Consider the following 26,296-nt stretch of genomic DNA (forward strand, 5'->3'; position numbering starts at 1 on the left):
TCTCTTGTAGTTCATTTCCCACTGGAAGGCACTAGGTAGGTATTTTTTTACCATTTTCAGAATGACAGTGAATTCTAAAAGGAGAATAAAGTGGTAACACAAAAAGGGTTGCCTTTTCTTTTTTGTCATAAGAACTAATCAAAGCTATGTCACCTGGGGTACCCTCAGTGGTCACAAGCTGCTGCTGCCAGAGATCCAGGATCACCTCTGATTCCCTGCAGCACCATCAGCACTTAGCTAACAAATGGAGCTAAGGTGTCTGTGAGCCCAAGGTAGTGCCTCACATAGAATCAGTCAGGGTTGGAAGGGACCACAAGGATCATCCAGTTCCAACCCCCCTGCCATGGGCAGGGACACCTCACACTACATCAGGCTGTCTAGAGCCTCATCCAGCCTGGCCTTAAATACCTCCAGGGATGGGGCCTCAACTACCTGCCTGGGCAACCCATTCCAGGCTCTCACCACTCTCATGGTGAGCATTACCAATTAACTTAGGATTTTACACAAATCAAGCTGCTTCTGCACAGAACTTTGCCCCATCATCATCATGCCAGGTCAGGTTGTTTGGGGCTCAGAGCAACCTGATCTCGTTGAAGATGTCCCTGCTCACTGCAGGGATGTTGAAATGGATGACCTTGAAATGTTTCTCTCAACCTAAAGCATTCTATGATGCCATAACTTTCTTAAACCCATCCCAGCACACCTTGGCAAGACAGCAGAGCATATATCCACATGCTTAGGAACACAAAGAAATGTCAGAAGGGAACAGGTTCATTACTGAGTAGCAGGAAAATGGTCAAAGGAGAAAGAAGGAAGAGCTAACATTTGTATGCTGTGCTAGCACAGGGGAAAAGCAATACCTTGGATCAATCTCATCTGCAGGAATACTTTCACTCCAAGAGTCATTTGGGAGGGTGGTAAAACCTGGCTATTAAGGTGATGGTTTTTACAGTCAGGTGGTACAAAGGTTTTGTGCCTAAGGCTTTCTTTAAGGGAGGCAAAAGAACTTAACAGACCACTGGTAAAGATTTTCTTTGTTGTTGTTCCTCTTCCATTAGCTCTCAAAATGTCAAGGAAACTGCTTCAGACCAAAAAGCAGCAGGTCCTGTGCCAGTGCTATTAAAGGGCAAATGAGACAACCTGGATAATTAAAAGCCTGCAAGCCTGGCATCAATCCTAGCAACACAATGGAATCATTCCTGCAAGTGTCTGTTAATAAAGGATGAAAGCAGGGATACAGATTTCATGCCAGTCAATGGGATTTTGGGGGGAGCACAGAACTTGCCAAGCTAGCATGGCACCTTTCAAGAGATCATAGGATCCAGGGGCTGTTCTGCACTGCCCACCCCAGAGAGCAGCCAGAACAGCAACCAAGCTCCCTGAGCACTAAGCCTGTCTCAGAAGTGAGATGACAGACCAGCATGCCATGGCACACCTGCCTGCCACAGCTGCTGGGCACCCTCATATTTAATGGCGGTTTGTTTGTTCCAAGAACTGTTCCTATCTCATTCATTCAAGGCACACAAATGACAAGCTACTATTACACAGAACTGCTCACGCTTGACAGCAAAGGGAAGCTGTTGGAAGAAATGTTCCATAATTTCCCTTGTAGGAAAGAACTGTTTCTGGGGTGCTGGCCTGAAAAGGCTGAGTGGAGATTCCCTTCCTGCACATGAAGGTGATTGCCTTCCTGCATCCTTACCATCAGAACTTCTGCAGCTCTGCAAAGTCCATGATGCAAATTCCTGCAACCCCTACAAATCTGTCATGTCTCTCAGCTGATGCTCTTTCAGTCATTCCAGCAGACCTAATTAATCTCTAATCACTTCACTGTGCTTAGCACAGCTTTCTCAATTACTTTGCACTGGCTGGTTTCTGCTTGGGAAGCTCTCCTCCTTCGTTGCCACCCTGCATGGGGAGTGGCTCAGAGATACCTGCTTGCAGCCCAGACCACAGCTCAGTGACAATGTGGGCACAGGCTGTGCATTTCAGACACACGGACCTGGGAGTCCTGCTGGACAACAGGATGGCCACGAGCCAGCAATGTGCCCTTGTGTCCAAGGAGGCCAATGGCTTCTTGGGGTGGGGCAAGAAGGTAGAGGGAGGTTCTCTTCCCACTCTGCTCTAACCTGGTGGAGTATTGGGTCCAGTTCTGCCAGTTCAAGAAGGACAGGGAACTGCAGAAGCAGAGAGATGAGGTGGTAGGGAATTCTCAAACCCATGTGCTGCAGTGGACCTTTCTCTCCATTTGATTAGAGCAGAAATTAAAGACTCCTTGCTTAAAGCCACTTTGGTTTTACTTGCTAGGATGACACAGAGGTAAAGGAGGATTCTGCTCCCTTTGCCATCAGGGAGGATCTACATGGGATACCCCAATGATGGATGCATCCTCTAAAGTTTAGGAAAAGCTCCAGGGTTCCCTTCATCGACCCAGAGCTAACTACACTGCATGACTGCCCCATGCTGGGAGATGACAACCACTCTTAGTAACATCAGATAACTCCCTCATCAGCCATTCTGCCAGACTGCAGGACAGTAACACACAGCACAAAGCTCCACAACATCTCTGCATGCAGTTCTGTGTCAAAGCTCATGAGAAAGACCACTCGTTGGGCAGCATCCAGCAAAACCTCATCATTAAGCCCATCTTTGGTTTGGAACTCAGCAGCTCAGCTTTAATTCCCCAGCTTCGAGGGTGGCACAAAGGTGTTGTGTAAGGTGCAAGCAGCTGGGCTGCCTCTCTGCTGGGACAGGCACATAGCATTTGTCATTGTCAGCATTCCACAGGAGCTTGATCCAGTTACCTGCTTTGCTTTCACCTGGTTTACACTGGACCTCTTCCACGCATTCGGCAGGAAACCATCCAGTGTGGCCCCGGGCGCTGCCTTCCCAGAATCCACCTTCACCAATGCTCAGCACTGCATGGAGAGAGACATAGCAAACATCAGACTTCTGCCTCTTCCCACACAAATGGCATCCTTAGGTACAGAACATGGTCAGCAATAACTCAGCATCACCTTGGGAAAAGCAAATATTGCACAAGACCTCAAAAGCTGATACCCAAAAACATGGGCACAGAGTAACCTTTAAACATGACCCTCCCTGATCTGCCTTTGGAACCTCTTCCCAAACTAGTTTTTGTCACAAGTTTTCCTTGCCCCTCACATAATTCAGGATTTGATGGCTTGAGTACCCAGGCAACACCTGCATGTCCCAGAGGTGTGATGCACACCAGAAATGCCTTTGGAAACATTTCCAGGATCTGAATGGGTGAATGGGAACACAGCTCAGTCATATAGCACAGGTGCTCAGAGACCATCTGTACAAAGCACAGAGGTCAGTGGAGAGGTCACAACCTCAAAGGATGTTAGGGGTTGGAAGGGACCTCCAGACATCATCCAGTCCAACCCCCCTGCCAGAGCAGGACCAGAGAATCCAGCACAGGTGGCACAGAACACATCCAGACAGGGTTGGAAAGGCTCCAGAGAAGGAGACTCCACAATCTCTCTGAGCAGCCTGTCCCAGTGCTCTGTGAGCCTCACAGTGAAGAAGTTCCTCACGTTGAGGTGGAACCTCCTGTGCTGGAGTTTGTATCCATTGCCCCTTGTCCCATCACAGGGTACAACTGAGCAGAGCCTGTCCCCTCCCTCTTGACCCCCAGCCCTCAGATATTTATAAACATTTATTAAATCCCCTCTCAGTCTTCTCTAAACAGCCCCAAGGCTCTCAGCCTCTCCTCACAGGGCAGTGCTCCAGTTCCTTCATCATCCTCATAGCCCTCTGTTGGACTCTCTCCAGCAGATCCCTGCCCCTCTTGAGCTGGGGAACCCAAAGCTGGATGCAATATTCCAGGTGAGGTCACTGAGCTCCCCCATAGAAGCCTGTGGCAGTGGAAGCAGCACAGCTCTGGCAGCTGTGTGGAAGCTGAGCCAGCCTGGCTGACTGGCCTTGCTCAAAACCCAGACTAATTAGCCTGAGCCCATCTCTCTGCTGGAGTCTGCATATGGTTTTCAAGCCCTGAGATAATACCTCTGCAGGGTATTTCAGTGTGGTGAGAATATTAACTTGCTCAGAGCCACTTTGATGCTCTCCAGCACAAGCACTCTTTGTGCTGTTAAAGCCTACCCCCCTATCAGGCATTAATCACAGTCCCTGACCCTGACTGCAATTGAATTCAGTATCAGGGCAACTACTGTGACACAATGGCATTGCATTTGAACGTGATTTGCACTTGTAGAGAGCATGATGAAATCAAATCAATGACAGATAATACAGGGGGGAAAAGAAAGAAAGAAAGAAAGAGAGGGTAAGAAGCCTGGTTTGACACCTCAGGATCTGGAACAGTGTACTGGAGATGAACAGCTTACAGAGTTTTTCATTAATGCCATTCTAAGCTGTTTGTGGCACTAGTCACAGGCCACGGGTGCTTATTAACAGAAATGCTTCATGGAAAAAGGGTTCCTGAATGTGTCCATTTGAAGTCTTGCAATGGAGTCAACTCAGGGATTCCTTAAGCTGCATTATTTAAACAGCACTGTCAATAGGGAATAAATCCACTGAGGCCAAACCCTACACCTAGAGGGTCCCAAAGACACTTCATCAAGCACCCTTCTGACATATATGAGGCAACCTATAGTTATGGGGCAGTGGGGGAGGATGCTCACCTTGGAAGACACCAACAACTCTAGAGTGACACTTCAGCTGAATAGAAAATGTTTAATGTGCTTTTTCCTCTAGTTGCCCAACACCTACTGACATTGTTAACACAAGCAGGAAATATTTCACCTCCACATTTAAATGCAGGCAAAGATGAAGAAAGTAGACCTATGATTTAATTGTCTTAAGAAAATAAATAATACATCAATAAAAATAGTAATAAACATACATTCAGGGCCTAAAACGTGTTGGTAGACTCCATTTGCCCTTGAAAATGCTTACAGCCTGTGCACATTAACACACAAAGTCCCTCTGATAATTCCAGGTTGCACAGGATAGAAGGCCATTTGGCCACCCAATAAAAGCTGGGGACTCCTCAGCTTCCAATGCATTTTTAGAATGCATGAGATAAGGGAGTACAAAAACTTACGTTTCTAATGCATCCAGATATTGTAATTCTTGTAGGACCCTACTGTACACTGATTTAACTTCAAACCACAGGAGTGAGTGCAGGGCTCCAGCCAAAAGAGATCTGCAAACGTGAGCCAGTGAGACTCCCACTGCAAGGAGTTTGGGTGCTTTGGAGGAGAGTTTTCAGCACCGAATCTCAGCCCTGATTTCACTTCACAAACTGGCAGGATGGGGAGAACAAAACCTACTCAGAGCCTGAGAAAGACTTCCCTAATTTGGTATGTTATTAATCTGTCAGATCTGCTATTTTGATGCTTCCAATTAGAGGGATATTTCCATCTCCAAAAAGCATTTGCACCGTAAGGAGGAAGTTGGCTCTTTCACACCCAGAGAGCAATTTCTTGTGCTTATGGTGGTAGCAGCTGATGAGAAAACCAAATCAGGATGGGAAAAGAGATTTGCTGGGTAAGACTATTTGTGAATGCAAGGCAAAAAGTGATTACTGCAGAGCAAAACCAGTCTTGCTTTGGATCATCATGACATGAATTATCAAACATTAGCAACTCCTGATAGCAAGACAAAGTGAGAATACAGACCAGTTCTGGCTTTCAAATCCTTCATAAAGAGAGGCTTAAGATCAGCACCACAGGACTGGAGAGGAAGTCCTTGTCTGCCTTCCTGATGACAAACACATGAAGGCCTCCAGCACACAAACAAGTGACTGTGCCCCAGCTGCCATGTAGAAAATGTTCTCATGCAGTCCCTGGCCAGTCTGGAAGGGAAGCCTCCTGTATCTGCAAGCAACTCGTCCTGTGTGATTGACCTCAGCACTGCAGCTCCACAGACACTGCTGTCAGTGCAGAAGGAATTCTGGAGCCATGGGAGCCCACAGAGAAAGAAAAGCAGGGAGATCACATCAGAGAAGGATCCTCACTTTTTAACCTCACATTGAACTTCCAGTTTCACTTCCAAAACAAGCATGGGATGCAGCTGCCCCTTCAAGGAGCTCACCTCTTTGTAAGGTTACCTGCTCAGCTGGCTGAGAAGCTGCCTTACCTACCTGTAATTCAGTATTCAGCTGTCTGCCTGTCTTTTGAGCAGGACAAGGGGTGATGGTTTGAACTAAAAGAGGGAGATTCAGACTACAGAGAAGGGAGAAATGTTTGGCACTGAGGGTTGTGAGCCCGTCCCAGGTTGCTCAGAGAGATGGGAGATGCTCCATCCCTGGAACCATTGCAGGTCAGGCTGTTTGGGGCTCTGAGCTGTCTCTACTGGCTGCAGGGGGGTTGGACTGGATGACCTTGAACCATCTCCTCCAACCCAAACCCTTCTGCAGTTACATAATCATTTATGTTACAACTTCAAATCAAACCAATCAAGGCAGGAGACACTAAGGCAGCCAAATGGAGCAATGAATCATGCTAAGATTAATATTCTCCCTCCCATTAATTTCATCCTTCATATAAAAGAGTAGTGAAAGACTGCTTCTGCCAACCCCTGAGGTTAAACTCTGCTGCCATCCTTATGCCCACAAGGAATACAATGCTCCTGAAGAAGCAAACCTCACGAGTCTGAGGCTCTTCCCTTTCCAGTGCTTTGTTTACTAACCTAAGAAGTGCAGAAGCCCAGAAGACCAACTTCCCTTCTGCCCACAGGCACTGGCTGCTGGCAATATCTCCAAGCACAGCAGAGGTTTAATAATCCTCCTTTTTCAAAATTACTTACAAGTAGATTTCAGCAGGCCTGGAAATGTTAGGGATATATTTGGATTGCCCTCCTGGCTGAGATCAGGCTGCAGCAGAAGCTCTCTTGCAAGGGTCAATGTTTCTAATGCTGGGAGCTACTGACTGTCTGCCTGCAGCAGATGCTGAAGTCACTACTGCTGGATCACTACCATTTCTCTGAAGTTGGAGAATGTAGCTGAGAACAGACTTGAGCTGTGGCAAGCTCTTCTCAGACTGTTCCTGCACAGGAGGCATCTTGGAAGGTTGAGTCTGGTGGAGTATATCTGAGCTGCTGAAACAAGGTCCTGGTCTTCTAGATGCTTACACTAGAGAATGTGTTTCACTACAGTAAGAGCTCAACAAACTGAATATTGTCCAGAACTAGACCTGGATTCTGTTTGTCTTCCAGATGAAATCCCAGACAGCAATACCAGGCCAGGCCACAAAAATCAGAGAGGAAAGTGAAAAATCAGAGTGGAAGCTGTGGGGGGCAAACTAGGCTGTGACTTGGGACCTGAAAATTGGGAGAAATAACTAGAAATTACATGGCAAATGGAAACAGAGTAATAAAAAAACACAGACAAAGACAAGAAAAGCTAAACTGTGAGCAGGGTGAGACTGCAAAAGCTCTTAAAGTGTTTGAATCAGGCAACCACCTGGGATTTCCCTGTTTAGGGCAGTGAGGGAGAACTCTGCACACTCCAGGGATGCTCCTGTAATACAACACAGGTTGTTCTGAGTGGCCAGAGGTGGTCTGCACTGTGCAGATGGGTACCTAGAACTCCATGCACCTGTAACCTCAGCAAGGTGCGCTGGTAGAGATGGCAATCACAGGGACCTTCTAAAGGATGCAGAGGTCCTCCTGGATTGCTTCATCTTCACAACCCAGAAAACTGCAAATTCTTTCCTCACAAAGAACTTTGGAGCATGGCACTGTGCCCATGCACCTGAGCTCTATTGTTAAGAGGCCACTTGACTTCTAGTACAAGAACTGAATTCAGCAGCATTCTGCTGCTCTTTCAGACATGTGCTTGGGCTCTGCTCAGACCCCACCTGCAGCAGTGTCCAGTGCTGGAGCCCCTATTACGAGAAGGATAATGGAGGTGCTGGAACATGTCCAGAGAAGGATCCATGAGGATGATCAGAGGGCTGGAGCTCCTCTCCTATGGAGACAGATTGAGAGAGTTGAGGTTGTTCAGTCTGAAGAAAAGGCTCTGAGAAGACCTTATTGTGGTCTTCCAGGAACTGAAGGGGGCTACACACAAGAAAGCTGGGGAGGGACTTTTTAGGGTGTCAGGAAGTGATAGGACTGAGGGGAATAGAACAAAACTAAAAGTGGGGAGATTCAGATTGGGTGTTAGGAAGTTCTTCCCCATGAGGGTGGTGAGACACTGGAATGGGTTGCCCAGAGAGGTGGTAAAAACATCCAGGGATGAGGTTCCTAAGGCCAGGCTGGATGTGGCTCTGAGCAACCTGATCTAGTGTGAGGTGTCCCTGCCCATGGCAGGAGGTTTGGAACTAGATGATCATTGAGGTCCCTTCCAACCCTAACAATTCCATGATTCTATGACTGGGGCAAATGGATTGCTATGGACCTCTGGATATGAGGGGAAGAAAGAAAGGAGGTTTAGAGACATTCAGTGTTGAATTAAGCTTGTTGCTCTTCCTTTCTGTGAGAACATCAGATGAGGGTTGTTCTTGTGCAATTAAAGATATTAGATTTATTTTTTCAACAGCCATGGCCCCTCCCCTGATGAGTGGCAGACACAAAGGATGTCAGCATGTATGACTAACCACTAAAAATAAAGGAGGTATTTTTGTCCAGGCTACATAACAGCCTATTAGTGCAAGCTGGAGAGTTTACACTTTCCTTGGGCCTTGCCCATTCAGAGCTTTCTCTGAGCAGCTTCCTTGTACCAGACACTGTGAACTCTTGTCTCTTACACACTGCTAGGGGCTTTAGAAAGGAAAAAACAAATCTGTCTCCTCTTTGCCTGGTGAAAGCACTTCTCATCAGGAGTTTAGGAACTCATCCCTCTCCGTGACCCTTCTAATTCTACCAAGTGAAAAAAGAAAATCCATAACAACATTTCCCAACTAATCCCTCCCTCTAATATGTTGTTCTGGGGTTTTATCCCTGTAATAAATGCCTTGCTACATCTTCCCTGTGATTAGTCTCATGGGATGCACATGTGATGAGCATGCCCCCAGGGTCAGAATCCCACAGCAAACTCCAGTACCAACTTGAATCCCCCAAAGCACCCCAGAAGCCAATACTTTAGCAGCAGCATTTCAAGTGCAGCTAGAACGTGGCTGAGAGGGCCTAAGACAAAGCTTCTTTTCTCTCTTAAAAGGTAAGGTGAAGGCATTTCCAAAGGGAGGCAAAATTGAACACCACAGGCTTGAACATTCTTTCATTTCCTCCAAGCACTGTACCCAGCAGATTGCTAAACCCTGAGCAGTAGCCCCCAGGAGATCTAAACCTCAGTGCTGACTGGTGCATGGTCTGGCTAAGCAGGGCTCTGGAAGACAGAAGCTTATCCACTAGCAAGGGGAATTTCTGCTCAGGAAGAGGAGGAGAGCAGCAACTCTTTACAGCCAGAGGCTCTGGCACTCACACAGCATGCAGGTACTGAGGACTCTCAGAGCTCTGCTCTGCTGCCTGTGCTTTTGAGGGATGGAGAGTGACCCTCTCAGCCCCTTGGATTGGAGTAAGATTTTTTACTCCCTATAAATAATGACATCTTGACTAGAGCAGGGAGGTGAATCCAGATTTACCTGAGCCTGCATTTGTGTCACATTTCTGTTCGTGTTTTCCATTTCCTATCGTAAGAACTTTGAACCAAGAGCTCCTGAAGTAGTTTTTTCAGAATACTAAGCTCATCATTGAAATTTAAATCTCTTCTACTTGGGATATTTTTGCATATAGTAGTCTCAAATCCTCAGGTAAGCAAGCAGGCAGATAACAAATGCCCCTAGGACATGTTGCACTTCAACCCTACAGAGATCAGTGGCTCTCCTACGTTAGGCTTCCCTCCTCCATCATTGCATTTGAGATGGAATTTGCAAATGCTTTACCCTTAAGTGCCGCATTCTTCAGATTTATGTCTTACACCTTCTGAAGGCTTAACAATAATTATTAAACCCACAAATGCTTCAGAATCAGCCACATCTAAAAATAAAAATGCAAAAATACCTTCTAACAACTCTTTTTTTTCCCTCCCAACTACTGTTTGCAGGCTCAAGGGAGGAGATGTTTGAAGTTCTCCTTTGTGAGATAAGTAGTTTCAGTTGCAAGGTAATTTTCTGCTGCTTAAGACTTTTATTTAGGACACTGAACTTATTCCCTTTTATTTGTTTTCCATAAGTGGTATTTGCTTTGTATGGACTGAGAAGTCTTTTTATTCCATGACCTGGAAGTGCAAACATCTGGAAGGGTGTGACAGTGCACCCCGGGAAGGTCAAGCCTGCAAACCACATTGTCCACTTTTCAGCCACACCTGGCTGTATTTGCTGTCTGCAAAATAATGATAGGAAGTTTGGCCTTGATTTTGATATATTCTTAGTTGGGAAGAGCACCAGGGGACAGAGATTACAAATGCACCATCACACCTCCTGCCCAAAATTACTTACAGCAGGTTCTACCTACCTGCCCAGCCTGTCTCAGGAGGGGACTTTTTCTACTTAACTAATATTTTGTTCTTTGAGGAAAGGGCTTGAAACAGACTTGACCTTATCCTGTTTCCTGCCTGAGCTGCTTAGATAGCTGACATGTTTACAACCTGTTGCAGCCCTGGTGGTGTCTTTCTGTAAAGGCTGCAGAAGCAAATTAGGTGCTGTGTGTAAAAGACAACACTGCTGCTACTACACATAGCTGGGATTTTAGTAGTACTCTGAAGTCACAATTAGAGTAGCAGCTAAATATGCATTGCTCACAAACCAGGTCTAGCAGCAAAACTCCCTGCAAAGAAACACAGGCACAGAAACATTTCTACTGAACAGATTGCTTGCTTGACCCTAAAACAGAGGAGAATTCCGAAATAAAACATCCACCCAGCAGAAGAAAACATTTCCACACTCACCTTTGACTCTGTCTCCTTTGTGCAGATGAATTTCCCCTTCTCCTTGAGGCTGATATGGCTTTACAACAATAAAAAGTCTCCCAGGTACAGCACTGTAAAGCTTGCGTTTGGGACCCTGATAGTCCAAGGCAGAGAGCGAATCCTTGTTGGCACCGGGGCTGTACACAGCACTGCAAACAGACAGCAGAAAGCATTAACTGTCTGCCTAACAGGGACAAAGTTAATCATTTGCCACCACATCAGCAGGGTGAAATTAAGCAGTGAGTAACTTAATTGTCTTCCAGTGAGCCATCTCACCCTGCAGAAGAAAACACACAGAGGGGGTTTAACTTCTAACAGGCTCCTCACAACACAGGGTGGATGTTCACCTGCTCACAGTGGCTCACAAAGCACACAGCACAATGCTGGCAGCTCCTCTCTGATCAGACTTGCACACTCACAGAGCCTGAGGAAGTTCATCTTTGATCTGCTCTTGCAGGTACTGCTCTGAGGGCAGCTGCTGGAGCTGTGCAGAGGGCAGGATTCCTTAGCTGACCAATTCCTTAGGTGCCTAGAGCAAAATAATCACATCCCATGTGTGCCAAGAGCAACATCCACACCTTGGCACCCTGGGATGGGAACATGCTGCAGAAGCCACCTCCTTGACATGCTGGCACCTCTCATTGGGAAAGGATTGATCTGGTTGGATTTTGCTGGTTAAGGATTGATTGTAAAGAGTAGAGAAACAACCACTCTGAGGAAGAGTTATCTTTGGTTAGGGCCTTTCCTCTCCTGCCTGGTCCTCAGCTTGGGCTCCCAGCCCAATAAGTCCCTTGCTGTGAAGGAGCAAGAGGAGGATGTGGAGATTTCAGCAGAGTGTGGATACATTTCCCTGTCACCCAGAAGAATGCAGCCATCCTGGCTGGCTCAGCCCTGGCCAAGGCTGTGCCGTGAGCTCCTTTCCCCCTCATCACCATGGGACAAATCCCACAGGAAGATGCCAGCCCTGCTGCTTCTCCCAGTCCCCTTCCCAAAACAGTTTGGTATGAAAAGCAGCAGCCTCATGAGAAGATGAACACCTGAGCCACAGTGGTTGTAAAGCCCCCATGGACCCCTTCCAGCATGGCTCTCCAGCCCCATTCCACCATGCAAACCCCCCAAACCTTGGTAACCCTTGGGCAGACTCTGACCTTCTCCATTAACCTACCAGGTCTGGCTGCTTCTGCTGCAAACCCCAAGCTGCTGCTGTGTCAGAAAGAGCTTTTCCATCTGAGCAGAGCAGCAGCCTCCTGGGGAATGTATTATTTACAAATAAGAAGCAGAGACAGCAACAATTCCCACATTTAGCTGACAGCAAGTAGGTGGCCATAGAGTGAAACAGAATCTGTGAGGAAAGTGTCATGGAAGGTGCCACTTGTGCCTACAAAATGTGCCTGTGGCAAGAAAAGGCATCACCAGAGGGAAAAACAATAGAAACAATCTTCTTAGTTGTCTTTACAGTCAGAGAGCCTCCAGCTCTCTTCTCAGTGCTTGCCTATCCTCTGGTCATCTCTGAAACTGGGCTTGGTGTTAGAGCGGAGCCCCTGCAGCAGGGCAGCAGTTTCAGGAGCTGTGACACTGATGTGCTAAGAGAAAGACCAACATGCTATTGCCACCAAATTTCAGGCATGAAACTGGTCTCCACTACCACTTCAAGCTAGTTTTCAAAACCATATGCTGTCAGAAAGGGAAGAGGAAAGTGGCTTGTTCAAAAAAACCCCACAAATCTTGAGTTCCCCCTTCTCCAAGGGATTGTTTTCTGTTCCAAGGACTGGGAGGCCTGTTGGTATAAAGGCACTTTTGACCCCCCCAGCTACAAGAGTCACTGACTCTAAGGCAAATGCCCTCCCCTCTGGTGGCACCATCACTATCCCAGGGGAATATGAGGACTATCCTATGGCCTCAGAGTTGCAGCAGGTTGGAGATAAGGTAACATTTCTTTCCTGCAAGAGTGGTCAGGGATTGGAACAGGCTGCCCTGGGAGGTGGGGGAATCACCAGCCCTGGAGGGGTTCAAGAAACCTGTGGCCATGGCGCCTGGGGACATGGTTTGGTGGCCACGGTGGGGTTGATGTTTGGACTCTATGATTTTAGAGATCCTTTCCAACCTTGGTGACTGTGATTCATTTTCTGAGAAGCAGCTCACAGCCACGTCCTCACCTAAGTGAAGCCTCATTAACACACAACCTGGTTTTAAGCTGATACAGGTCACACTCAGAAAGGGTCACCTAAATGAGGCTTTGCTGCAATTACAGCACCCAGGCAAGAGGACTTTGCTCTGGTGCATAAAACCACTTGCAAAAGAAATTTGTGTCTGCTCCTTCAAGTGCTTCTTACACTTCTGACTTTCCCTGCAGTGCAGAGTATCTCCACTCCGCAGCAGCACTGCTACCATCACAAATGGAGCTTGTCAGTTTGGGGGCCTACAGCCAAGGAGAGAGCAATGAGCAAGGCAGCAGGTGACAGCTGCCACTACACCATGCTTTGTGTCACTGACTTGATCAAGATCTGTTACACCTGCAACTGACAAAGAGAAACCAGCAGCTGCATTTCTCAGCAGTACTCACCTCCTTTCCTACTCAGCAGCCCTGCACCTCAACCTCTCATCCTGGTCCAGCTCCATCATTTGCACACTTGACAAATGCAATTCCTGAGCCCTCCTCACAGTGGGTTTGGAATTGCCTATGCACAAGGCACTGGCTTCACAGGGCTGAAGCTCCTGTTTGTGATTTCAATACAGTTGTCTGCTTTATTGTATCACAATACCTACAACACTCTAATTAGTCAGGATTTACTCTCCAGTGGGACATAGCTGGAGAATACTTGCAGAGTGCTTGCTCAATCACATTTGTAATTCAAGAGGGAAGAAAAGTCATGGGGAATGCAAAACCCTGCAGCAAGGAGAATCACAAAGGAAGCCCAGGAGATCTTTCGCCACCATCTCAAGAAGCCCCCTTTGCTCTCAGCCAGCCTCCTGCACAGCCGTCCTTGTTATTCCTTCTGTTTTATTCTTTGCTTCAACACACATCTACAGAACAGAGAACTTAACCAGCCTTAGCCTCATCACCCATGAGCAGCTCTAATGAAGGTTTCAGGCACGAGAAAGAGTTTCATAAAGGGACCAAATATCTCAGAAGCATTTTACTTTGCTGCTAAACACAATCATTGTTTCAAATGTTAAAAGATCTTGAGAACTAGCACCTTTATTGGGAGGTGCAAACTCAGTGCTAAGTCACTGCTGAGCTCTACTGAACTTCAAAGTCTGCCTAGCTGCTGGATCTCTGTGAGGAAATTCTCTGAGATGCATGAAGAGGGTGGCCAGCAGGTCAAGAGAGGTTCTTTTCCTCCTCTCATCTGCCCTGGTGAGGCTGCACCTGGAGCTTTGTCTCCAGTTCTGGGCTCCCCAGTTCAAGAGGGACAGGTTACTACTGGAGAGAGTGCAACACAGGGTCACAAAGACTATTAGAGAAGTGGAGCATCTCTCCTGTGAGGAGAGTCTGAGAGACCCGAGACTGTTTACCCTGGAGAAGAGCAGCCTGAGAGGGGTCCTGACCAATGCATGTAAGTATCCAGAGGGTGGAGGTCATGAGGATGGGGCTGGGCTCTTTTCAGTGGTGGCCAATGATAGGACAAGGGGCACCAGGCACCCATTAGAACCCAGGAGGTTTCACTTGAACTTAAAGGAAAACTTCTTTCCTCTGGGGATGCAGGAGCCCTGGAGCAGCCTGCCCAGAGAGGCTGTGAAATCTCCCCTGGACAGATTCCAGACTCAGCTGGACACACTCCTGTGCAACCTGATCCAGGTAAGCCTGCATGAGTAGAGGGGTTGGGCTGGATGATCTCCAGAGGTCCCTTTCCAAGCCCTGCCACTCCAGGATTCCATGAAACCGCTGGCTTTGATTGGAGCTTCCAGTTAAAACCCCCACCCCGTGACGTTTTCTTAACCTACACACTCCAGAGTGCAAACCAGGCAGAGAACAACCACCAAAGGCCACAGCAGCCCAGCAGGATGGCATTAGGGACACCTCCTGGGGCGCACACCCAAGCAGTCACCTGATGTGCCTGTGCTGCTGCCGCTTGCCATCGTCTCCCAGCCGGTTGAGGGATGGGGAGCGGCTCCTGGAGGACGCAGGGTAACTGCCCACAGTTTTTACAGTTCCATTGGGATTATTCTGCATCTGTTGGAGCAGGTGAGGTGAAAGGCTGCGGTGTGAGGAAGCAGAGGAGGAGGCTGACCACTCGGGGAGGTTGTTGATGTTGAGATTGTTGTCGCTGTTGGAACGCAGCAGGATCCGAGGTGCTGCCAAGGTGCTCGGAGGTCTCCGTCTCCTGTTGGAGTAGGTGGGAGCCTCCCTGAAGGGCACTGTGTAAAAGAAAGACATGCAGGGTAATTTCAGATGATTTCATCGTTCCTCTGTGTTTGCCACCCCAAAAAAAGATTTAGCAGCATATGGCACTGATTCCTCTGCAGAGAGAGACACTCTGCCTTGGCTGCACAGCCAACCAAACTCATTCTCTGCAAGGCATCATCAAACTGAGAACAATGGAGCAACATCAACCTGTCTGCTGGCTTCAACAAAGAGCTGGGCACCACCAGTGCCACGAGTCTGCTGAGCAGTCTGAATGGGGGTCTAGGAAACAGGAAACACCTCCTCATTGCCCAGTTTGAGCCTCGGGGAAGCTCACACTCAAGCTACGTTGTTGTGTTCAGTCAGAAAGCCACAGAATAGGGCTGAGCAGCAGAACTTTATAGAGCTTCCAGTGGCCTTTCAGTACTTAAAGGGGGTCCTATATGAAAGCTGAGCAGGACCTGCTGGGACAGGACAAGTGGTGATGGCTTGAAGCTAAAAGGGGAAAATTTATACTAGATGGGATATTTTCCACTGGCCCAGGTTGCCCAATGAGTTGGAAGATGCCCATCCCTGGAACCATTCCAGGTCAGGTTGGATGAGACTCTAAAGCAACCTGATCTAGTTGAAGATGTCCCTGCTGACTGCAGCGGATGTTGAACTACCTGACCTTTAAAGGTCTCTTCCAAGCCAAAGCAGTCTGGGATTCTGTGCTTTTTATCTTCTAACCTCCTTCTCCTATTTCTCCTATTTGCCCCCAGATTGGGAGGATTTTGCTCCTTCGCAAGTTCAGGCTGAACCTGAAGCCTGGAGTGTTAACAGTCACCTTATCCCCATCCTCCAGGTTAAAAATTGAGGACATGGATTCTTCTCCTGGCAGAACTCTATTACACTGCTATAATCCCCAGGCATTCCTCTCTTTCTAATCTAGGCACTTCCACTGCCTCTATTACTATTGTATGTAGAACACATCACCCGCGGGGAACAGAGCGGCTCAGCCACGTGCTGGGTCCCAGGGCAGGCAGGATTGCATTCACAGGCTGCAGCATGCTGCTCAGTGAAACAGCCACAACAGACAACAAAAAGCAAGGGCAAGAGAAGTGTAAGACAAGGCAGGGCACCCATCCTCTCACCAGTGCTCCTGCAGCCACACCAGAGCTTCCACAAGCAGGGCTACATTTTTCCAGATCTCCTTTTCTCCCTCTAGACAGTTCCAAGTTCAACTTAAAAGGCAAATTTCCTACTAAAAGGTCCCCAGCTATGACTAGAGGTGATGGCATTTCCTGCCCATTGGGTCATAAAGGATCTGACCCCGAAGAAATCCCCTGCTTGCCTCCCTCCCCATTGATGGACCCACTCATTCATCACAGGGTTTGAGCCCAGGTGCTCATATTTACATCTGAAAAGTCACAGCAGTCTGACTAGCAAAAGGCAGCCCAGCATTATACCCAGGAGTTTAGTGAGCTGTGGTAATTCTCTACATAAATAAATAAATTAAATACATAAATAAATCCCATTTCATCTGGGAAGAAAGCCCCACAAAATACCATCCCACATTCCTGAAGTGCCAGTGAGTGCCATTTATAAAGTGCAGAGATGTCTGTGCATTCAGTACCCTTCAAATCCACACAAACCCCAGAATGAGAAAGTCTGGCAGTAAGATGCAAGGAAATAAATTCACAGAAAGATCAATATCCACAGAAATCAATCTGCCCTGCCTTGAAGTAGAGCCTTGCAGTGAGAGAACAGAGCAAAGCCTGAGGCTTCGGAGCAAAACTGGAAGGATCTCTCTCAGATGAAGTGAAGGTGGAACTGCAGGTTGACAGAATTTTCACCAGAGTTGGTGATTCTGGTTATTTTCAAATAACAGCCCTTGTCATTTTAATGAGCTGAAACTTTCCCTGGTTCCTAGGCTCAACAACATCAGAACAGGCAGCTGAGAACAGCATGCAGACACAGGGGGCTTCATTCACCTCTAGAACATTTCACCTGAAACTAGGCTGAAATAAGGGAAGGTCTCTAAGAACTGTGAAAGGGGACAAAGCACAAGAGCCCAATGATTCTGCTAGAAACAGTCTAATTCTCAGCATATCCCAAGCTTCTCACATTTCACGTTTTTTAAGGTCTCAAAGCAGCAGAGGATGTCACCAAAAGCACCTTGGTGCTTCCAATGTCACAGTGAGTGCCCTGGTTAGTACTAGTTTGAAGAAAACTCAGGGCACTTCTGCCAGCACTGACAGCCACAGATCCCCAGACTGAAGTATGGGACACAGACCTGCCACTGCTGGGTTCCTGACACCCAGAACACAGCTCCAGAAATCATCTCACTGAAAGCAGGGATCTTTCCCAGCTCCAGTAAAGCAGAGCAGCTACTGGAAGCATTTCAGTACAGCAGTACACCAAGCCAAATATAGGGCATACCTTAGCACATTCAGGTTTGCTCCCTGAAGGTTTAACATCCTTCCCTTAGGTCACCACTCTTGGTAAAAATTGGCTCTGACCCTCAGATTGTTATTTTTCATGAAGTTAACCTGCTAACACCCTCCAATCAGCCTGCCAGCCAGACTGATAAAACTAAACACTAGCAACGTTTTGGGACTGTTTACTGTGACTTTGGAGAGGTTGGTGGGATGTCTTCTGGCAGGAGGGGGAGGGAGCACAAGGGGCACGGTGACAGGACTGACAGAATGGCTGAGCATGGTTAGGATTAGCCAACACAGCCATGGCACATCCATTCCTGCTGCAAACCAGGGCTGCTCTGCATGCACACACACTCAGGCACCAGGTCAGACAGATTCTTCCTCCCTTACATACCCCAGAAGGGTTTTACATGACCATTCAGGAGTTAGCTTTTCCTTTGCTATTCATGTTCTGCTCTTAAGGAGAGAGCTACAAGCAAAATCAGCCTTCACTTCAGAAAATAAACAGGGCAGGGGACAACTAATTCCACTAATTGGCATGTGTCTAACACAATCCTTTTATAGAAAGAGTTAAAAGTAAGAATTTCCCAGCCTAAAGTGATTAATATTCCACCCAACTGTTTCTTTTCGCCAGCAATCTGCAAACTGTAAGTGGGTGGATATTTTTTTAGCTGCTTCCTAGACCCATTATTTATATTATTTTTACAATTAAAAAAAAAAAAAACACAAAACAAAACAACCACCCCCCAAAAAACCCACAACACCAAACCTACAACAGCAAATGATGAAAAGTCCACACTTTAACCCTTGCTGGATATTGCTTTTCCTTCCTATTTCTTCCTGTTCAGAACTGCCAGTAAAACTGTTGCAAAACTTGTTTGGGAAAAACACTTGCTATAAAAATGACACGAAAATGCCTGAGCTAATTTAATGTCCCTAAAGTTTAGAATTCCCAACCCTAGAAGCACAGCTGAAATGAAAGCCTTCCTCCATCTCTCAGACTTCTACTCCTGGCATTTCAGACATCTGAAGGGGCAATTCAGAACCATTCACTGACAACATTCACCTAGGAAATGCTTCCAATGCATTTCTGCAGAAAGCAAAACATTTTGTTATAACTACTTGACTCTTCAGAGAAAAAGAAAAAAAACAACACTAAGATGAATAAAGTCACATCCAGCCTTAACAATGGACAAACACAAAAAAATTGAAAAACAATAATAATAAAAAAGGCAGGAATTAATTCTAGAGTTCCCAAGACAATCCTATTAAATGTACACAGCAAACAGCAGTCTGAAACATCAAAGTGTTCTGCTTTCATTGCTTACCTTCTTTCTTTGTGAAGGCATTTAACAAAGACTTCATTTTCCCTTTTTACTTTAGCAGCAATCCCCTCATTATATAACCTTTGCTGGGAAGAAAGAGGCAAAAAAAAAAAAAAAAACCGAAATAATTTAAAAAAAAAAATCCAATCAAACCAAACTAGCCAATTTCTGTGTGTTCAGGCTGCCTGCACCCTGACATGAGCAGCAGGTTTCTGGGCACTGTGGAATTGCGAGCATCGCTGGGCATGCAGTACCCAGCGTTCTGGTGACAAAGCCCACCCCACATTCTGTCTGTCAGCTGGGAGCCAACTGTGCACAGACTGGAGCTGCTCAGGGGAAAAAAAAAAAAAAAAAAGGAAAAAAAAAAAAAAAAAAAAAAAAAAAAGAAAAAAAAAAGGCAAGCCCCATCTCGCTACCGTGCACAGCATTCGTCATGGGAACAGCAGCACCGGACCGCGCAGGCGATGATGCTCCCCCGCCGGAGCGGCGCTGCCCGGGAGCCAGTGGAGCTGCCCGGGATCCGAGCGGCCAAAAACTCCCTTGGCGCTGGGCAGGGCGGAACGAGGTGGGAAAAGGGGCTTCAGAGCAGCACTCCACGGGCTGCGAGTGAGGCGAGGCAAGCCCTGGCAATGCTGGGAGCTGCTGTGGAAGTGCACGGAGCTCCCAAACTCGCGGGGTGCAGAGGCTTCCTGGGACTGATCGGCTCTCCGATACTGATCTGCGTTTCCCTATTGCTTTGCCTTTTGCCATTTCTTCTTCTGCTCTTTGCCATTTCTTTGCCTCTTCCCCGCCCCCCCCCCCCCCCTTCCCTCCCCCCCCCCCCCCCCCCCCCCCCGGTCTCCTTTTCATGCTTTTTGCCATTTCTTTGCTTTTTTGCCAACTTTTTTCCTTTGCTTTTTGTAATTTCTTTGCCTTTTCTTTTGCCACCTCTTTTTGTTGTTGCCACTTTTTTTGCCTTTTACCATTGCTTTTTCTTTGCTTTTTGCTGTTTATTAATTTTTCTCTCTCTTTTTTCTTTATTTGTTCAGTTTTGGGTTGGTTTGCCTTTTTTGTTGTTGTTGTTCCTGTTTTGCCATTTAGCTGCATGCTTCCCCCAATACTCTAAAGACCCAATTTTGAGGGAAAGTGCAAATCACACCAAACTTTATGCAACAACCACGTTAAAAACAGACACAAACCTGCCACTAAACAGAATACCTTAACATGCCCTATATTCCAGCCTGGAAAAGATAAGAGACAGGCACAATTATGTCCTACTCCCCTCCCACTATACTGGAATAAACCACGATTTCTTTCTGCACAAGGGAAAAGTCTTGACCAAGCTTTTTGTTAAATTCAGTGCAGATGGCAGAAGATGGAGGTTTCAAAGTACTAATTCTGAATAAAAATTCTCCAGCTAGTTGTGCCAGGCAATGCAATCCTGCTTCCAGAGGAAGAGCAAATAACTGAGACAGGCAGAGAGGAAGCAGGGAGGAGGTGCTAACAACCACCACAATTTTAAGCATAACTAGTGAAATGTAAGATAGAAAAGCTCCAAAGAGGAAATTCACCATTTCAAATAAAAGAGTAACCTCCACTAGAAAATTGCCTTCAAAGGGTATAAACTATATAGCAGTTAATAAATATTCCTTCAATTTCAGACATCCCTGCTGATTGCTGGTGCATCTATTTTGAAAATTAGGTCTTTTCCTCGCTGAGAAAATTGCTTCAAGAGAGGCAGAAAATAAATTACTTAAATTCATTTAAGCTCTGTATGCATAATGATCGCACATTTAACATAAGGCCAGAAAGAATCAGCAGGCATGAATAAATTGAAGAGTTTAAACTTCATTGAGCACTCCACTGTTTACAGTCACTCATTTACAAAGCAATACTTCGAGTTCATATAATCATTTTACACTTTGACTCATTTTATTTTTAAAAGCAACTATTCTGAGCAGGTAGAAATCCTACTAGAGGGAATGTTGGACACAGGTGGCCATCACTCACTGTCTTTGTTTGACAAGGAGAAATATCTTCCTATCTTTGAGAAGAGACAAAGCTCTCTGCAGAATAAACTGAGAGGGAGATAACTTACAAATACCTGCAGTCATTCCCTCCCCACAAGAATCAATATGGCTTCCAGAACAAGAACAGCTCCACTAGAACAACCATGCCACCAATTTGGAGTATCAAATGTTTGCTCAGAGTGTCACAGAATGGGTTGGGTTGGAAAGGGCCTTGAAGATCATCCAGTTCCAACCCCCTGCACCATGGGCAGGGACACCTCCCCCTAGCCCAGGTTGTTCAAGGCCCTGTCCAGCCTGGCCTCCTTTGGGGCACTGCCTTCTCTGTGCTACTTTTTCTACTATCTTCCTTCAATCCTCCAACTATATTTGAAGCAACAAATAATAAAGGGATGATAATTAACAATACTACTTTAGATTTCCATAGTGCTTCCTAACAGAACTCAGCTCATAGCATGCAAAGGCTCCTGGATTCTGCAGGAAAACTTCACTTTCTGGTTGTGCCTTTGCTTTGATAGCCCAAGAGGGACTGATAGCAGTGAGTTTTATGGTAAGTTTTCCTGAAATGCTCAGGAAAGAGACTGAAATCTGAATTTTTGCTTACTGATGGGGCTGAGAGAGTCCTTTCTAAAAGCTAGGCAAGTGCTAAGTGTTTGCATTTAGCAGAGCAAAGTGATCCTTACACGGTAACATAAGGGCTCAGGGGCTGCTTAGCTCCAGGCACTGCTGAAATGCCTGAGGGGTTCCCCGAGAGAGCATCCTCATCTTACAGAGCATAGGACAACATAGTTACTGATGATGCAGAGCATGGGCTGATCCCTGTATCCTTCCAGAGGAGCAAGACCTGTCACGCCCAGAGGAGCAGAAGAAAATCCCAGGCTCCCTCTGCTCAGTTCTGTGCTGTAGGAACCACAGCCCCAGTGGCAGAAGTGAGGTGCAGGCTAAGCATCCCCTGCCACAGAATCACTGCATCACTAGGGCTGGAAAAGACCTCGAAGTTACCCTCAGCTGTGCTCACTCATGTCTGTTCATATGCAGTAAAATGAAGCCAAACAAGCAACTGTAGTCAATCCAAATCAGTCCCAGGGGGTATTTTTATTAGATTCTGCAGCATGTCATCACCTGGGGCTGTCTAATCAGCGCCATAAAAACATAAAAATATATTAAAGTCACTTGAGATTATTGAGTTTCATGGAAATTGTGGGAACTCCTCCTGATCTACACCAGCAGATACATCACCTGAGGAGCAATCATTTTATTCCATTTAACTGCCTGTCTCTTCCCCAATGCAGGAAGCATCATTCCTCCATGGCAGAGCCTACTGCAATGAGCACTGTGGCACAGGAGGAAGAGCTGACAGGCAAGGAGGTCAGGGTGCTGCCTGCAGCTGCAGGGTGGGATTTTTTTCTTCTTCTTTGGCCATTTTAATAGCTTATTTGAATTTGTTTATTTTATCCAAAGTCCTAAAATCTGTGGGGTTAGGCAGTTATAAAAAAGAAAATATTCCAGCAGCTTCCATCCTTACCTGAAAGATTTTCTGTAGTAGTATTATTAGGTCAAAAACCTAACAACTTGACTGTGTTAACACACAACAATAATGTAACCCTCAAGCCATCAGAATCCACAATCCAGAACTCATGAAGAGCCTTGCAAACAGAGGTGAGGGAAGCCCTATTTGCCCTATTGCTTCTGTAGCTCCTCAGAAAAACATGTGAGAGCTCTGCATGGGGATGTCTGTGAGGAGAACAGGCCACCTTACACTGGAATCAAACCACAGGCTCTTAGCTTCCTTCTGATTAAGTTTGGTTTTGTTTGTTGTTGTTGTTGTTTTTTTTTTTTTTCTAACAACAGGCAACTGAATTTCATAGGTGGTGTTACTGTCCCTCAGCACCACGTCTCCACAGCTTTGAAACCCCTCCAGGGATGGGGACTCCACCACTTCCCTGGGCAGCCTGGGCCAGGCTTGACAACCCTCTGGGGGAAGAAATTTCTCCTATTGTCCAATCTAAACATTCTCTGGTGCAGCTCAAGGCCATTTGCTCATCTCCTCACTTGTTCCTTGGGAGAAGAAACCAAGGTCCACCTTGCCCCAAACTCCTTTCAGGGAGTTGTAGAAAGCCAGAAGGTCTCCCCCCTCAGCCACCCCTTCTCCAGGCTACACTTCAAGATCTATTTTTAGGCACTTAAATGCCTTTAGAAAAAGCACACAATCATCTGACCAAATCTACACCCTTACTTAACTGTTTCCCCCAGACACCCCTAAGAGCAGGGGCTCCTCAGATAATGGTAGCACACAGCTATGGTTGCCATGCTTTATTCTTTGTTCACCCTGGAGTTCTTGCCAGAAAAAAAAAATCCCTTCAGCTTGTACACCCAGCCAGGGTTCTGTTAAAAATACAGCTCTTAGCATGTTGCAAATGCATTGCTCTCCACTGTGAAATAGGCTTCCTGTATGCTGAGGCACCAAATGGAGTTAGACAGATTCAAATATAGACTGGAAAGCACAAAAAGATGCTTGAGAAGGAAAAAAAAAAAAAAAAACACCAAACAAACTAGGCTGGTGCAGCACTTATGGATTACTTACTGCTTCCAGAATGCCCCAAGGTACCCAGGAACACAGGCAGTGGTGACAGGAATCCACCTGGGAGGAAGAACTAAACCTATTTCATAAAGCAAAGAGCTTTAGGAGGGGGGCTGTGTGTGTGGTTTAGTTATTATTTACCTGAAAAAATAAAAAACTCCAGGGAGTTTGCTCAGGAACCTGCAGTCAAACCAGCAATGAGGGAAGAACCTGGGCACAGGCAGATGATGCTCCAACAGCCCAGCCCAGCCCCGGGTGTCTCCCTCACCACCGTTAGCACCTTCTTACCACCCGGCTACTACCCATCAGCTCTTGTTAGCAGCCCCTGGGTGGTCAGTCCAAGTCTGCAGGGTGGAGCAGGGGCAGGAGGCTCTGTGGGGGAAGGACAGCAGAGGGATGGCTCAGGAACAGACGGCAGGAGGTATCAATTAGAACGAAACCCACAAAACAGCAGTGCAAGTTCCACAGCCGTGTGCCAGCCAGCCCTCCCATCACCTGGCATCCCTGTGACAAGGGCCAGTCTCACTCTACTCTCACAAGGAGCCTTCTCAGGGCTTGCTTTCAAAACAGCAGGAGACAGGAAGTTAGAATGGTTCAATGAGAGGCAGTTGTGTGTGTGGTGGAGTGAACTGGCTGCTGCTGGGTTCCCTGGCTCTGCTGGAAACACTGCATCCAGCTCCTGTGATCGGAATTATTTCAATAATTAAGAATGCAAGGTGCCTGGGGGTACATTTCAATGAACAGAGAGATGAACAGAGAGCTGCCACACAAGAATAAGCTTAAAAACATGGGAAACAAACCCCAGCCCTTCCTCCTCACCATACTCACCCAATTCTCAATGCAGCAGTAAGGCAAGGACATTCCCAGAGCTGCCTGCTGCTGCAGAAGGGTTTTACACTCAGCTGCTTACACAACAGCAAGAAGAGACAGAGAATCTTTCATTTGGATCCCACTTAATTGCTCAGCATTGCTTAAAGCTCAGAACAAACATCTGGAATCTCTTTGATAGGTTAGAAGTCACTAGGTTCAGACATGATACTCCAAAAAAGCCTGACTGGCACGGAGCTCCCTTTTCAAAACCAAGGATTTATGGCAACATCCACAGATTTCTGAGATCACACAGAGCAGAAGTTACCTGAGAACAGAAACAAACCTCCATCCCTGAGGATGAGAGGCTGCTTTGTAGCCTTCAGCTGCATGAGGAATCTGGGTCAGGGGTGCAGGGAGAAGTGGAACAATGGAAGGTTTAAAGGTGGGGAAATGAAACTCTGATTTTGTGTAAAGGCTGGAAGTGGGGAGGAAACAATGGCCAATAACGAGGGAGATGTCTTGCCAGCAGCAGCTTGCAGAGAGAGAAAAGCAAATACAGTGAGAGAAAGCTACAACAACTGAAGGAGAAATGTAAAGCATGACTGAAATCCATCAGCAACATGGAAGGAAGCAGCTCATCTGAATAAAAACCATGCAGCTCACTTGCATTCCAACAGGTATTCTGCTACATCAAAAAGCAACTCATCCAAACAACCTCTCTGACTCTGCAGTGTTCTCCCTCAGCCAGAGACCACCTCTGGCAAGGGCTTTGCAAAGCTTTACACTCCTGGAGAATCCACAGCCCCACATTTCTATGAGGCATGGTTTGGTTGAAAGCAACATCCAGTCTGCCTCTGAACAACACAAAAAACTCCAATAAAGATTTGCTCTATCTTCTATACATTTGTGCACCCAGCCAACAAATCATTTTCTGATGGCTGTGAAGGAAAAAGAAAACCTTTTACAAGGCAGATAGTTACTGTGAGGCTACCCAGAGAAGGCAGTGGGTGACTTGCAGAAGATAAACCACAAAACTACCTGTTTCAATTGACTCCATTGAATAGGGCCTGGCCTGATTGCAAGATCCGTGTTCACTCTGGGAGATGGTTTAGTGGCCGCAGTGGTGTTGGGTTGACACTGGACTTGATGATCTTGGAGATCTTTCCCAACCTTACCAATTCTATGATTCATCAGGCAGGAGAACTCATTGAGAATCATTCATCTTTATACTCCAATGGGCTATTAGCAAACAGCTACTCAGAAGTGTCATTGAAGCAAGAGATTAACAACTTGTATGATGTCTGGAGAGGAAGAGCTGTTTAGCTCAGACTATCAGCTCCAACTGAAAGCATTCAAGTGTGAACCCCCAAAGCTGCATTCTTTCACCTCCAAGGATAAGCCAGAAAATACAAACCTGATGTAATTATATCCCACTACAAATTCTTCTGCCCTTTAAACAAGCTGCTGGAAGGATGGTGCCACTTTCTCCACCAATAATACACCAGGACACCTAGTCCTGATGCAGCACCATCCAGAAGCCCTGAACTACACAAATAATTCCTTCCACTCTCTGCATTGTGGATATACACTGGGCTGGGGCAAATGTCACTTAACATCAGGGGGGATGCACACAAAGTTTATGCTGAAAATTAATAAATAAAAGAGAAAACTAACTACAAAAAGCAGTGTCACTCAGAGAGAGGAGGGTTTCATGGCTGGTGGCTCCTGCAGACAAAGACATCTGATTCTTCTTTCTGAAGCTGATGGGCTTTGGATGGAGCACCCAAATTGGTGGCTTGCAGTCTGATGTTGCAGAGGAGAGTACAGACAAATGGAACCACACAAGATGCTTGGGAAAACAAAAGCATCAATAGTGGCTTGCAGGCTGTCTCTGTGTTCTGGTGCTGCACAGGAA

The 26,296-nt window shown here is 46.6% G+C and overlaps 1 protein-coding gene across 2 annotated transcripts in view; it reads right to left on the reverse strand.

The window, feature by feature from the left end:
* SHANK2 (SH3 and multiple ankyrin repeat domains 2) overlaps positions 1-26,296 on the reverse strand; it is a 276,747-nt gene that overhangs the window by 173,458 nt on the left and 76,993 nt on the right. The window contains exons 1-4 of one of the 2 annotated variants that reach the window (XM_054390350.1): positions 18,988-19,024; positions 14,944-15,253; positions 10,874-11,043; positions 2,805-2,918 (exon numbers count right to left, since the gene is read on the reverse strand). In XM_054390350.1, coding sequence (XP_054246325.1) covers positions 2,805-2,918; positions 10,874-11,043; positions 14,944-15,253; positions 18,988-19,024 — 631 coding nt within the window. Of the gene's footprint in view, positions 1-2,804; positions 2,919-10,873; positions 11,044-14,943; positions 15,254-18,987; positions 19,025-26,296 lie in introns of those variants that run through there. The other variant, XM_054390349.1, reaches the window with a different exon arrangement.

The sequence above is a fragment of the Indicator indicator genome, chromosome 21, assembly GCF_027791375.1.
Source record: "Indicator indicator isolate 239-I01 chromosome 21, UM_Iind_1.1, whole genome shotgun sequence".
In the NCBI taxonomy this organism is placed as follows: Eukaryota; Metazoa; Chordata; class Aves; order Piciformes; family Indicatoridae; genus Indicator; species Indicator indicator.